This window comes from Acinonyx jubatus, chromosome A1 (assembly GCF_027475565.1).
Source record: "Acinonyx jubatus isolate Ajub_Pintada_27869175 chromosome A1, VMU_Ajub_asm_v1.0, whole genome shotgun sequence".
NCBI classification, from domain to species: domain Eukaryota; kingdom Metazoa; phylum Chordata; class Mammalia; order Carnivora; family Felidae; genus Acinonyx; species Acinonyx jubatus.
In genome coordinates, this window is record NC_069380.1 from 138,655,521 (window position 1) to 138,671,284 (window position 15,764).

Here is a 15,764-nt window from a genome sequence, read left to right on the forward strand (position 1 = left end):
CAAATGAATAAATAAATACAACAAGTCTTTCAGACATAAAAATTAGATAACTCTTCCAGTACTGTTTCAGGTGGTGTCTTTTCAGAACTCAAGCTAAGGGAGGCCAAAAGCTGTAATTGCCTTTTCTACACCATCCCGAGCCCCCCTTTTTCCTCCTCTTGTCTCTTTTCCATAACCATTCCCTTCTCTTCTGTTCTCTCTTTACTTCACACCAATAGTACTATTAGCATTTCAGGACCTTACACAAAAAGGAATCATGCTCAAAGTCCCAAAGGATTGTTCACCTTGCCAGAATAGAGAAGGTTCGTATGTCTCCTCATCTTGAGTACACCTTTCAGTTGTACAGGCCGCAGACCCTTCCCCTTAACTTCCCCTAGCCAGACAGGATGTAAAGATTTCTCAGTGTAAGAAATATTAGACCAAGGGGTGCCTGGGTGGCTCAGTCGGTTGAGTGTCCGACTTCAGCCCAGGTCATGATCCTGTGCTTCATGGGTTCAAGTCCCACATCGGGCTCTGTGCTGACTGGCTCAGAACCTGGAGGCTGCTTCAGATTCTGTGTCTCCAGCTCTCTGCCCCTCCCCCACTCTGTCTCTGTCTCCCCCAAATAAATAAACATTAAACAAAAATTTTAAAAAGAAAAAAGAAATATTAGGCCAAATACTGCTGTATGAACAAGGTCCTCTGATAAGTGATACCTTGTGGAGATAGACTCCTGCATGAAAAAGTTAGTGTATCTGCCAAAGGCTAAGTTTATGTCCAGTACTATATCCAATCCAAGAGTGGCAGGCAAAAAGAACACAACGATTCTAAAATTTGATCATAGCCTTTAGAAAAAGCAGCACTTATCTGCATGTGTATTCACATAACAACAGTCTGAAGTCTGGCTTTTTCACATATATCACTATAGATCCTATCACAGGGGTGTGGCTATGGCCCAAGTCCAACTTCTCTTGCAGCATAGCCATCTTTGTTTTTAGTTGAAGTGTAGTTGACATACGATGTTACATTTGTTTCAGGTGCACGACTTGGCGATCTGACGGTTCTTTATCTTGTGCTATGTTCACCACAGGTTTAGCTACCATACATCACTATACAACACTAATACAATACCCTGACTATACTTCCTCTGCTGTACCTTTCATCCCCAGGATTTATTCATTCCATAACTGGAAGCCTGTATCTTTGACTTCTCTACACCCATTTTGCCTATCCAGTCACCTCCCTGTCCTCTGGCGATCACCACTTTATTCTCTGTATTTATGGATCTGTTTCTGTTTTCTTTTTGTTTTGTTTTGTTTTGTTTTGTATTCCACATATGAGTGAAATCATACAGGATTTGTCTTTCTCTGTCTGATTTATTTCACTTAGAATTATACCCTCTAGTTCCATCCACGTTGTCACAAATGGCACAATCTTATCTTTCTATGGCTGCATAATATTCCTGTGTGTGTGTGTGTGTGTGTGTGTGTGTGTGTGTGTGACATCTTCCTTATCTATTCATGTATCAACGGACACCTCCGTGGCTTCCATATCTTGGTTATTGTAAATAGTGCTGCAATAAACATAAGGGGTCTGTATATCTTTTCAAATTAGGCCTATTTTTATTTTTCTTTGACTTGAAAATTTGTTTTAGCTTAAGAAAATTCCCTTTTAAAAGGTGAATGTGATCATTGCCTCATGGAGATTATTTATCATTGAATTCAGAATACTGCCACAGAATGATTTTTGCAGAAATCCAATTTGTAAATAAATGCTGCAATGAATTACAGAGTAATGCATTAGCCCTGGATAACTGAAGTGCTTAAAACGTTTAAAAACCTGGTTAAACATTTCTATGAGAAAAACTACTATATACATTTCTTAAAATTGTTCTGCTTAGTTTAAATGTGGTTTAAAATGGTGCTGGGGGAGAAGATGTGGCCCTTAGGTATTGTCATAAAGAATCAAAAGCAGCTTATTAGAAAAGAGACAAAAATAGAAATGTGATATTCATCAGGGGAAATGAGGGTATGATTAAATAAATGGAATCAGCCCCCATGTTAGAAAATGCTTTAGTGAGGAAGTCATGCCTGAGGCCTCTTTTGGTCTTCTGAAAGAATGAGAGGCTGGGCCGGGTGCACTGAGCCTGAGCTGTGGTAAGAGTAGAGTGAGCCTCAGGTCAGGTTGAGCCTCCTGGAAGCCCAGCTGAACTAGAATCTTCATTCAATTCCTGAAAGGATCTGAGAGTCACAGCCTGGCCTCTCACATTGGAGTTCTGCCTCTAGCTAGTCCTGGGCAGGCAGGTCCTAGGGTAGGCACAAGGTTTCTCCTTGCCCTTGACACATCTGCAGCTTGTGTAGGGAGATCTTGCTTGTTCTGTGTTTGGAATTAAAATATGCGATAGCCCGCATCTCCTCCTGTCAAATATGTATTACACGAATACAAACTTTAAGTAAAAAAAAAAAAAATGTTAGAAAGGTTAAGTGTTTTAATGGAAAGCACACCAGCCTAAAAGTGCTTTCAGATTCTTAAGTGTGCACAGATCTGTGGGAATCGTGTTCAGATGTAGCTTCTGACTTCTGTAGGGGTGGAATGGAGCCTTAAGAGTCCGCATTTCTAGCATGTGCCTCCAGGGTGCCGGTTCTGTTGGTTCAGAGGTCATACTCTGAGGAGCAAGGATCTAGAAGATTTGATTTCAGGTACTGGCTTCTCACGGCGTCAGTTTTCCCGTCCGTAAGATAAGGGACCTCTGAACTCTGGCCATTAGCAGCATCATGAAGTGTGGAGAGCAGGAGGCTGGTTTGTGTCAAAAGCATATCCCTGCTCTGCGTTTTCAGAGAATCCTCATCATCATACAGGGAAGACAAAATAGAAATATGAAAACAAGCCAGGAAATACAATTTGGATTCTGACAATCTCAGAGTGTTTCCAGTTTTATTCACTTCGTGCCCTTGCTAACATTCAAAGGTTTGTCTTATAATTAGGTCATAAAATCCACAAATAAATCCTCTAATTGTGTTGTTTGTCTCCAATAAGCTACTGGAGAGGCTGAATCCTGTCCATGGCATACCCAGAGGGACAGTCTAATTACCAATAATATTCAGCATATGATCAAAAGACTGTTATCTTTAGATCTGAAACATTTTCTTTCTTTAATATTTTAAACGTTTATGTATTTTTGAGAGAGAGACACACACACAGTGTAAGCAGGGGAGGGGCAGAGAGAGAGAGACACACACACAGTGTAAGCGGGGGAGGGGCAGAGACACACACACACACACACACACACACACACACACACACACACACAGAATCCCAAGTAGGCTCCAGGCTCCAGGCTCCAAGCTGTCAGCACAGAGCCCCATGCGGGGCCCAAACTCACCAGCCGTGAGATCATGAGCTGAGCTGAAGTCGGAACCTTAACAGACTGAGCCACCCAGGCGCCCCTAGATGTGAAACATATTTTTAGCCAAAATAGAAGTGAAGATACAACCTGACACTACATTTCATTTTGCTCAACCTATCAGTTGTGGAGGAATTTAATGCCATCTTGAAATCTTTCTTATCCTTCAGAATCCTCCCAAATATTCTGTTCTCAATGAACTCTTCCCAGATGCCACAGTCAGAATTAGTAGCCACCTCTCGTCTCCCTGCCCCAGTTACGCCTCCACTGGAGCACACACTTCATGGTTGGGTTCATTCTGTTATGTGCCTGATGTCTCCCTCACTAAATTATGAGCTCCTTAAGCCATCTGGATGGAATAGAAAGAGTTCAGCGACTTGGAACTCAGGTCCCTGAGGGTGCACTTCAGCACTGTTTTGTCCTGGTCATATGTCCCCAGGAAGCCATGGAAGGTTTTGGCCTGGATGCTCCACTCATCAGTGGCCACGATCAGATGGGGTGGTTGGGACGGTTGTGTAAAATACTGGGTGTGTAACTGTCTGCCTCTTTGCCTGGCTCCAAGTAGGCATCAGATAAAGGTTTGCTAAGTTTTTCTTTTGTAAGTTCAGGGATCAGGACTTATAAATCCTTATATTTCTAGCACTTCAGGAAAAATCAGGCATAGTGGGCGCTCAATAAGTTCCTTAAAATTGAATTTAATATTCTCTCTTTTAAGGAGATTGAGGCATATTTATTTTAGGCATAGAAAAAATACAAGACAGAAAAATAACTGTTTGATTTTCCCCTAGTAGTTATAGTGGGTGCTTTTCTGAAATATATTAAATGTATCTTGAAGTATAGTTATTAAATTTCTGACAGAGATTTATTTCTGGTTTGCTAAGTTTGGAAATCCCAAACACAAGAGAAAAGATAAATATTATGCAGGAACAAAAAAATGTTCCTGAAGGCTATCCATTTTTCTATATTTATAGGTATAAACTTTCTGGAAGAAGAAAAATTGATAATAGTTACCTCTGGGAAGAAGGTCAAGAGCAGGAGAGAATATACAATATATAATATATTATATAAAATAATATAGAAAATATATGTAATATGAAATAATATAATATAGTATATAAAATATATATTATATACAATATGTTATATAAAATAAAAAATATATTATATTTTATTATATAAAATATAATTTATTATTTAAAATATATATTTTATTTTAAAATTGCATAAAATTATATTATATAAAATATATTTAAATTATTATATAAATATATTATTATGTAAATATATTATATAAAATATAAATATATTTTATAATACAAAATATCAATAGTATATATATTATATATTTTTATAAATAAGGAAAGAGGAATTGAAGGATGGGCCATTTTTATTTTACTCTTTTATATATTAAAATCTCTAATGAGTATTATTTTGGGGTTGCTTAAGTACACAGTGCTAACGATAAATGAGGGTGTTCTGCCCCTTGTCAAATCACTGAGCTGTCTCCATTCCGGAAGTCAAGGGCAAGCCCAGCTCATGCAGCCTTTACTGTACCTGAGCTTTAAGAAGCTCCCATGGTGGGGCCGTGTTCTCATACTACTGCCAGGTGGGAAAATCTAGCAACGAGTTATGAGTCCTTAAAGTGCTGGAATCATGACTTCATAAATCTGTGGTCTGGCTTAGTGAAGATGAGGCAACAGGTGACCGACTTAAGAATAAGGAGCATGCTAGGATATAGAGCCCAGTCCAGCAGGAGCATCATGCCTCCTACAACCAGACAATGGAGGGAGTTGCCCTCCTCTGAAACACTGCATGTCATTTTTAGCAAGAACACTAGATTTTCATTTTTCCTTGGCACCACTGAGCTATTTTCAGCATTGACCCCCTTACCTCCCATCAATGGCTGGGGACATGCCCATTTGGAATGTCAGAGAACAAGGGTGCACCCCTTGTCATATGCTTGGGAAGAATGAGGCAGCATTTGCCCCTCGCTCCTGTCTATCATACTCTGCTACCCTGGACTTAACTCTAATTCTGTGAGTTAAGGAGAAGACACCTCAGAGACATGTGAAATAGTGCTTTCAGTTCTAGATGGTACCCCCACAGAGGGGCCTGGACAAACTGTGATGTTTTCACAGGAGGGCAGCCAGGATTGTTAAAGGAGTCGTTAACAACATTACACAAAGAACTGCTGATGGGCTGGGACGTAGTCACCACTAACTTTTCGATGTTCAAATCATTAACTTCTCTGTGCCAGTGACTGGGTTCCGCAGTATTAACCTCAAAGGATTGTTGTGAGGAGTAAATACATTAATTCATGCACTTAGAGCTGGTAAGGGTTCAGCAATTGCTGGTGACCAGTGTTTGTCTTTGGGGCTGGGACTACAAGAAAGACTGCCACATCTTTAGGCTGCAGCAGCCATAGGCCCCTCCTGATCTATGGGAGCTCACCTTCTGGTCTGTAGGCATTTTTAAAGAAACAGGTATTATGAAAAGCTTTGCTACTGATTATTCTTCTGAGAGGCATGAGTAGCCAACTTGAGCCTCTTATGCTATAAATAAGAGATTGCTTCATATGCATTTCCCTAGGTGAATCTGTCTCCTTTGGGAATTCCTTTGCCTTGTGCTGATACAGTGTTTAAACTCTCTGGTGACCATGCACTGGGCTTCGTGATTTGAGTATCTTTTTTTTTTTTTTTTGAGAAGGATGACCTCTGTATCGTTAGCCCCGTAGTAAAGGGAAAAACATGTCATTCCCACCAAGGCAGAGGATGACCACTCACCCATTTGCAGTATCCCCGTCTAAATGAAAATGGCTTTTGTTTTGTCTTCCTGCACATTTGTTCCAAAATTTGCCATCCATTGTAGCTGCTCATACTCAGCTATCTGCAAAGCAGCATCCATAGGTCATTGATGTCAAGGTCATCAGCCTTTACCAGATGTTCTCCTTCTGGGTCTCATATTGATCCATTAGCTGTGTATTAAGCAAATGAATTCAGGGTGAGTTTTTAAATAGGATATTTCCCAAACTAATCTGAAGCAATAAATTGTGTTTTTTTAACTTGTTACTTTAATGCTGCTGAGTATCTTGAATGTGCCTTTGAAAAAGAACTGTTCAAGGGGTGGTTTGGTGAAGTGGGGGAAAAGCAGAAATGGTTGTGAGATGTTGTAGCAGCTTTTTATTTTTTTTTTAAATTTTTTTAACGTTTATTTATTTTTGAGACAGAGAGAGACAGAGCATGAACGAGGGAGGGTCAGAAAGAGGGAGACACAGAATCCGAAACCGGCTCCAGGCTCTGAGCTGTCAGCACAGAGCCCGACGTGGGGCTCGAACTCACAGTCTGTGAGATCATGACCTGAGCCGAAGTCGGCCACTTAACCGACTGAGCCACCCAGGCGCCCCTGTAGCAGCTTTTTAAATGCCACATCCAGATAGAACAGACTTTCATTTATTAACTATGTCGTTTCCCCCTAGACATTGGCACACCCTTTTAGAAACTTCCCTGAAGTAACTTTTCCATACCTCATATTATTTCATCCTGAGAAAGATTCAGGACAGGGCTTCTGGGGACCTGGTTTTTTAGAAGAAGCAAGTGAATTAGAAAATTCACGTGTGTATTCACAATGACACCAAGAGGGACATCGATATAACTCTTGATTTTGCATCTGTTTCCACTATGGAAGTAAAGCCAACCATAATAAGTTTAACAGTTCCCAAACTACAACAGTTGTTTTTCTTCTCCTTAGACTCCTTAAGCTTCCGATCCAAGAGAATATTTTCTCTTATGAGCAAAGTTTGAGACTATTTTAAGATTAATTCTTATAATCTCTAAACCTACCTTCCCCAGGAAGGGCCAGGATGTTCAGGGGAAATCAGAGAGAAAGACACATGGAATCCTCTAGAGAGTCCATAAGAGTCTGGCCTTGGTCCATTCATCTGCTAAAGGCAGAGATTTGAAGCAGGCTGAGGGACCCATTTGATCAGGGACCCCTTGACTCAGTCTCCCATCTTGACCTTGTCATGGTGCTAAGCTGGGCATTTGGACCAAAGGTGACATGCCTGAGAGTCAAACTCCAGGATTGTTCTGGGCGGAGCCTCCTTGTGCCTGTGCACTATGTACCCGTTATCACGAGGTTGGTGAGAACATTGCAGTTTTGTCTTTTGCCTTTGTCATTGATCATGACAGCTAAAGGTAGCCCACAGAGAGCTTACTTTCCAACTTGAAAGATGATTTGTGTATCCTGAAGGATATATATATATATATATATATATATATATATATATATATATATTTTGAGAGAGAGAGATAGAGAGCAAGGAGGGGAGGGGCAGAGAGAGAGAGAGAGAGAGAGAGAGAGAATGAGAGAGAATCCCAAGCAGGCTCTGCACTGTCAGTGAGGAACCTGACACAGGGCTCAATCCCATGAACAATGAGATCATGACCTGAGCCAAAATCAGGAGTTAGGCACTTAACTGACTGACCCACCCAGGCACCCGTGAAGGATATATTTTTTAAAGGAAATTTTTCCCATACAAATGCTGAAATGTATTTTGTCTCTTGTTCATTTGCTCTTACATGTGTCATTTGCTCCCAATCTCTGACATGTTTCTTTGTTTTCTGTGTGTTGCAGGCAGCATAGTGTACCTCGGGATGATGGCAGGGGCTTTCTTCTGGGGAGGACTGGCAGACAAAGTGGGGAGGAAGCAGTCTCTTTTGATCTGCATGTCTATCAACGGATTTTTTGCCTTCCTTTCATCCTTTGTCCAAGGTTATGGATTTTTTCTCTTCTGTCGCTTACTTTCTGGATTCGGGTAAGGTTTTTTCTTTCATATTTTATAGCAATATGTTTATTCTTCATAATTGTGTATGTTTTCCACTCTAGAGGACCTCATTACTGAAAAATTATCTCTTAAGAACTGCAGTATTGGTTCTTAGAAATATAATTATCGACCCGTAAGTACAGGAGAGACGAGAGAATACATCTATGTTCTAGTGGCTGATTCTTTTAGTATTTTACTTCCAGGAAATGGTTTTACTTTAAGTGGAATCTGTGTCAGAATGCATTCATAAGTGCTTTTTCTTCTGAAAATTTAATTTAAGCAAGAAATAGCTAAGGTCCTACCTATTATGAGCTAGTTAAAGGTTCAAACCATTCAGGCTTGCTCTTAAATCCAGTATGAGTGTGTCTCAAGCAAATGTTATTTTATTGATCTATGCTAACAACGTATTTAACTTGGTAGGAAGCCTTACTTCTTGAGATGTAATACATTCTTTTTATAAGTTCCTGATTTTTACTGAATTAACAGAAGTTGTGTTGTTAGCCAAGTGCAATGGCATAGTACCATAGCTCCCCCTTCTCCATGGGGGATACATTCCAAAATCCCCAGGTGATGCCTGAAACTGCCGATAGTACTGAACCCTGTATGAGCTAGGTTATTTTTTTATGTATGTATGTATGTATGTGTATGTGTATGTGTATATATATATATATATATGTGTGTGTGTGTATATATGTATATGTGTATATATATATATATATGGTAAAGTTTAACTTACCAATTAGGCACAGTAAGAGATTAACAACAATACTAATAAAAATAGAACAATTATAACAATATACTGTAATGAAAGTTATGTGAATATACTCTCTGAAAATATCCTATTGTACCGTACTCTCTCCTCTTCTTGTGATGATGTGAGATGATAAAATGCTCACATGATGAGATGAGGTGAGGTGAATGATGTAGCCATTGTGATGTAGTGTTAGGCTACTATTGACCTTCTGATGATGAGTCAGAAGGAAGATTGTCTGCTTCTGGACTGCAGTTGACCACGAGGAACTGATAGCACAAGTAACTGAAACTGGGGAAAGTGAAATTGCAGATAATGGGGGACAGCTGTATAGCCAATGGTGGAGCCATTTTCTTTAAAGAGCTTGAAGCACTTGTTACTACCCTAAGTGAATCCACAGCTTAGGAAAACCCAACAGCTTAATTAGGAGAGTCCAAGATACTCTGCTTCAACAAGGAAAATAATAGTAAAAATACAAAGTTTCTGTTTGAGAACTTTATTTTCGCTAGAGACGTTCTTTCTGAGGTATCTGTCACAAGATGAATCTATAGGAATAACATAAAATAAAAGTAAATAACTGAATAAAGGAAAGGAGACAGTCCTGGGTTATGAATTTAAGAAGCATATTAGTTGTGGTTGTTGATGAGAGTGGTACCCACACAGGAAAACACAGTTTTGCCAAAAGAGAAGATCAAAGAACTAAATCAGGTCTTCCTTAATTACATAAAGTAGTGCTTTAAAATCACAGCTAAAATAAAGAGAAACATAAGGCATCAGAGGGAAAGACTGTATAACTGGTTACTTCAAGAGTTCAAAGATTTCCACATGTAGACTAATGCATCACTTTTATAACTCATTCAAAATATTTGACTTTTACATCAGTTTATGCCACAAGATGTGTGTGCATATTGAGATTGGTGGGTTATCCACAGATTTTTCTAATGTGCTCTTTCATCTTCTTATAGACCTTCATATGCTATGCTCTGCACACAGTGGGCACTTTGCAAATATGTGATTAACTTGCCCAAATTTCAAGAGCTCTCCTTAGAGTGAAGACATTCCAGTAGATCATTGCAATAAACCAAGAAAATTGGAAAGTTTGGGAAAGTGTAAGAATATTTTTTCCTTGAGAAACAAATTATCAGAATCAATAATTTGCTTTTTAATGATAGAGCAAGAAGGCCTTTCCTCAGCAGAGGGGACCCTTGGTGCTCAGAGCTCTGTATGATATTGGCGATACACAGGGCAACCTGGGGAGGTAATTTGGATCATGGATTCAAGGGGCTGCAGCAGACCTAATGCTGAGTGAGCCGGGGTACCTGAGGAAGAACAGGTGTTGTCTGGGGCTATTTGTTTAAAGGACCTTCTCGGGGTCCATAGGATAAGGCATTCTTGCCACCAGGAAAGGCTAAGTCTCCTTTCTACTTTTTCTTACCGATGTAATACCACAAGCCTTCCGCGAAAAGGCTAACACCTAAGTTCTGAACCTTCTAGTCCTTTCCATTTACAATCGTATCCAGGAAATTGCAGTGATATCCATGGACTCAAAAGTCCCCGACTGTGGTCATCATTATAGCAGTTTTAATTGCCAGTTCTGGATTATGACGTGGTCAACCCAATTGACTGCAGAGAAAAGGGCTATTATGGTGGTTGCAAAATACTCCAGGCTAATGGACTGCCTAGAAGTTAATTCAAGGGCAGTACAGAAGCAGACACTGCCTGGATATATTCAGGATATCATCCTCTTCCCTGTCGCAGACAAATCATTCCTTAGCCAGCAGTTCAGGGCTGCTGACTTCTAAATAACATAATCTACCTGGCAAAGCACAGTCTGTGTATTGCTAACTCAGCTAGGCTCCATAAATTGTGATACCAGAGGCTAACGCACTGTGCCTTCGCCAAGTTGGCACAGCGCTGGGAGTCCAGAAATCCAAGTTCACCACACCCTTGCCCTTTACTGGGACCTTAGGAGAGTCATTCAGGCTTTCCAGCCTGATTCTTCTTTTGTGAAAAGAGATGGAGATTCCCTAGGCTGGGGTGGGGGGGGGCGGGGAGCTGAAGGGGAAGTTCAGGTGCAAAACACCCAGAGTTTTGTGGGATCCAGCTGCTGAGGGGACTGGAGAAATGAAGTTGTTAAGGAAAATGAAGAAAGTTATCTTTGTTCCTTGGCTGAGTTTATGAGCCATGTCACCTACACACAACATGTGAGACGCTCTCTCTGTGATAGAGGGCTTTTCTCGGCATCTCTCAAGTTCCATCTGGACACCCTGATTCACTCTCTGAATCTCTGGGCCAGTTCAGCCAAGGCTCTGCTTTCTCCAGAGATCTTGTTGTTTGTACTTAGTTAAGAGCTCCCGTCATCCCCATCTGATCTGAGTTCTAAACTGAGTAAAACTAGATGACCAAGGAAATAAGGTTTCAGAAGGTTGGTGTTTTTCTTTCATGGGTCTCTGATGCTCAGACCTGTCAATGCTCCGTGTGTTTCCCAGGACTATGGCTCATGCCATCTTTTCTGCTATCAGAAGTCCTCCCAGAACCCTTAGAGCTCAGGACATCAGAAAGACCAGGGCATCCTGAGACCAGCCCTTCCAGTGGCTCTCACTACAGAACCTGCAAATATTTGCTTTTCGTGTGTTAATTTCTCTCCTCCTCCAGCTTATAAATTCAAAGAGGATGGGGTCTGTCTGCTCAAGGCAAGGTGGGCATCGTTACCTGTAAAGGACACCAGTCCCACGGGTGGTTAGACCTGTTGTATTGGCCACTTGATTGTGGTGTTGCCAGAAGTGAAATAGATAGGAAGCTTGCTATAGTCTTAGTTGGTCTGGATAAGCAGAAGAATTCTAGGTCAAGTGAATGAAAGCTTAACTTGAATCATCAAAGTCATGAGGCTCATGAGAGAGTCATGGCCCATCAGTGAATTCCCTGACTTGAGCCAGTTTACAGACCCAGAATGCCTCAAATAAAGGGGAGACGGTCTCTTCAGGACATTAGTATACTACTGAAACTATGCACTGTTAATCTTTCACTCAGCCTTCCCCAAGAGACTTATGGCCTTTTGCCAGGGTTACACTGCTGAGGGGAAAGGAGATAATCAGACTTTGGGGGGAGGGGGCTTACTAGGCACTGGCTCTGAAGTGACACTAATTCCAGGAGATCCAAACTGTCACTGAGGCTCACCAGTCAGAGTAGGGGCTTATGGTGCTTGGGAGATCATGGAGCTGTAGCTCAGGTCCGTCTCAAAGCAGGACCCACGGTACCCACTGAATCCATCCTATGGTCATTTCCCAGTTCCAGAATGCATAATTGGAATAGACATTGTCACTGAAAGAATCTCCACATTGGTCTAGCACCTGTCCACCAGTTCCACACACTAGGGATTGCAGAGGAGGAAGAGAATTTCTGGGTCATAGGCAGAGCCTTCATTTTGCAGATTTTGGTTCAGTGATGGAACCAGGAAGACACAGCTAGGACTGAAGTTACAACTTAGTCCTTTTGAACTAGCAACTCTGTACATAAGTAAACTGCATTCTGAATCCAAGGTCAAGATACCTTCATGTTGATTTTATTGCAAATGCCACTGGTTGCCAGCTGCTCTGTCTTATTTCATTGCTGAAGCATCGACAGCACTGTGTTACATTCCTATCTCTGCAGATAAGGGAGACTGGGAAGGATTACTTCATTTAGCCTGAGGTCTACCTGAGTTTGTGGTTTTATTGCCTTTAAATGTGCTTTTCTCTTAATTTCCCACACCAAGTCATGAGTATATTTTGTTAGAAACATAAATATGTCCAGCTGCTGTATTTTGTGTGACTTTAAATATTTATTCGGTGCAAAGAATGATTTTCTAGCTGGAGACAACAGTGAGAATGAGGAATAGGGCATCACCAATTACTCATCTGTCTCTCACTTTCCTAAATGAATCTCACACCAGGGAATAGACGCTTCCCTCTCCTCTTTTGTTACAGGAAATTAGGAAGAGAGGAAATGGAGTTGACACCACTGATTCATTTTCATTTGCCCCAGAATTAAATTATTTGTTTCCAGTCACTGTTAATTATGGGAATTGTAATGCTTCAAATGCTGGGCAACGTCAGAGTTGGGAGCTTCTCACCGAGGGCCTGGCATAAAGGTCAGGAGGAAAATATAACAGCAACAGAATCAAAATGAAATTTCTGTGTGTCCATGTATCAGAATGAACAAATAGCCATTACTCCTTCTGCAAACGGAGCCTCACAAATGCATACTTCAGAGCTACTTTCAATATCCCTCTATTAACTGCATTAGAACCAGAATACCTTCGCTTTGTAGAAATGATCCCCACTAACTGGAATTCTTCAGTGTTTTATACTGAGCATCTCATTTATTCCCACAACATTTTTAATAAGTAGGTATGCAAAAATATTATGCTTTTTTTTTTTTAATTAGAAGCTAGTGGCACAGATAGATTAAGCAGCTTCCAAATGTTCACTAGATCCTCAGGTCTTCTGAGTTTTAGTCTCATTCTGAACTGTATAAGTTTCTCCCCTTAAAGTAGTCTTTCTCTTAAGATACATTTTATTTCCTTCTCATATTTGAAAAATGCAGACTCATTTGAAAATTTGCAAAACTCTTAAAATGTGTTTTATCAAATGCCTGTATGTGCTTGCCCTACAAGAGATGCTATGTTAAGCACTTATAATACTGACTCCCTTAAACCTCATGGTGACCCTATGAAGAAGATACCCTTTATTCTACCCATTTTCTAGATAGGGAAATTGAGGCACAGAGAGGTTAAATAACCGTCCAAGGTCACATAGCAAGTTATGTAGTCGTACACAGGCAGTCTGGCTCCAGAATCCACGTTTATACCACCAGGCTGTGCTGTCTCGGATTCAATGAGAAGTGTCTCTGATTTCATATGACACAGTGCCCAATACATGATAGACACTAAATAAACATTTTGAACAAATCAATTCAGAAAGGTTTCTGACCCAGAGAATCAGTACGGAGAACTGTGCTACTGTGAAAGATGAGGCAACAGATTAAATTACTTTTGATCCAAAAGTAATCACACACCTGGATTGTGAACAGTAAGTCATTGTTTTCTTAGGCCTGTGTTGTCCAACGGGCAGCATGTAACTACCAAGCACTTGAAATGCAGCCAGATTGAGATGTGCTGTAAATACAAAATGCGTAACACTGGTTTCAAAGACTTAGCACATATAAAAGGGTGCAAATACCTCATTAATAATTTGTATATGGATTACATGTTAAAATGATAATATTTGAACGTATGTTGAGTTAAATGAATATATATTAAAACTAACTTCAGCTGATTGTTTTCCTCTTTGTCTTAATATCTTTTCTAGAAAATTTAAAGTTATATATGTGGCTCACATGATACTTCTTTCGGAAGGCACTATCTTAGACAATGGCTTATATGAGAATTTCCAACATAAAGGTTGACCTTCTGGACACTTATTTCCCAGTTGCTCTTTGGCAAAGGTTCTGTTGATCCCAAGAAAGATGTAACAGAACAAAAGACCTTCCAGACTTACAATGTATAATTGTGAGAAATTAGCCATATGTGCTTTTTTTTTTTAATTTTTTTAATGTTTATTTATTTTTGAGACAGGGAGAGACAGAGCATGAACAGGGGAGGGTCAGAGAGAGAGGGACACAGAATCTGAAACAGGCTCCAGGCTCTGAGCTGTCAGCACAGAGCCCGATGCGGGGCTCGAACTCACGGACCGCGAGATCATGACCTGAGCCGAAGTCAGCCGCTTAACCGACTGAGCCACCCAGGCGCCCCCCCCCCCCATATGTGCTCTTTAGAAAAGACTCTGTCAGCTCCTTGAGGGCAGGGACTTGTGTTCTTCACACCTGTACCTCCAGCAACCATGATGTGCTTCGCCCAGAGTCTGGCTAGAGGGGTGGGGTGGAGGACAGGTAAAATGGTAGCTCGGGTAGAGGGTGAGTGGAGGAGTGGATGACTGGATGCACACAGCACATGACTGGAGAAGTCCACGTGTTTTGTCGTCACTTCTTACAGATCATCGTAGTGTTCGTCACCGCCTTTATTCATGACACTGTTTAGGTGGTCCTGGAATGCGTTCTTCCAGTTCTTTCCAGAACTAGATTAATTTTGTTTTTCAAGACAGCATTAGAATCCTGATCTACGGCTACACCTCCCCCCCCCCCCGGGCATAGTATCTGTGCTGCTGTGGATGCTATAGGTTCGAGGGCTTAGGGTAGCAACCTGATTGCAAACAAGGGCTAAGAGAGTTGTACTGAAGCTGTTTTCTTAGAAACACATCTTTTATCCAAATTAGATATTTACATCTCAATATTTTTTAAAATAGCCAAGTTTTCTACCAATTATTCTATCCATACTTTACATAATATTGAGAAAATAACAACTGCCCATATCAAAGAATATGAGTTTTTGTTTAAATCTGCAGCTTTGGAGAGTGGAGAACTAGAGGTACCCAAACCACACATCCTTTAGCACTGCCCTGGGTATGGGAGATCCCCATTCTTGATTTGATGACTGGTTCGGTTACCAGTAAGTGTTCTCCTGTTTCCATCTTGAGTACTCGTAATGAACAGGTGCTTTCTAATCGATGCAGCAATCTCATTTTCTGTGTGAACCCAGCCCATTCAGAAACCATTAGATCTGTATTCTTTTCTCTAAGCCTCCGTAGTAGTCTGTTTGCTTTCATGAAAAGGAAGTCACTGCAAAGTCCTTCTTCAGGACTGCTGCTTTAATTGTTTATTTCTGGGTCCAACTCAATAAAGCGTAATGAATTGGTTCTGAATTGCTGTGCAGT

The 15,764-nt window shown here is 40.7% G+C and overlaps 1 protein-coding gene across 1 annotated transcript in view; it reads left to right on the forward strand.

The window, feature by feature from the left end:
- SV2C (synaptic vesicle glycoprotein 2C) overlaps positions 1 to 15,764 on the forward strand; it is a 216,835-nt gene that overhangs the window by 97,908 nt on the left and 103,163 nt on the right. The window contains exon 3 of the mRNA XM_027039758.2: positions 8,015 to 8,195. Within this exon, the coding sequence (XP_026895559.1) occupies positions 8,015 to 8,195 (181 nt within the window). The remainder of the gene's footprint in view (positions 1 to 8,014; positions 8,196 to 15,764) is intronic.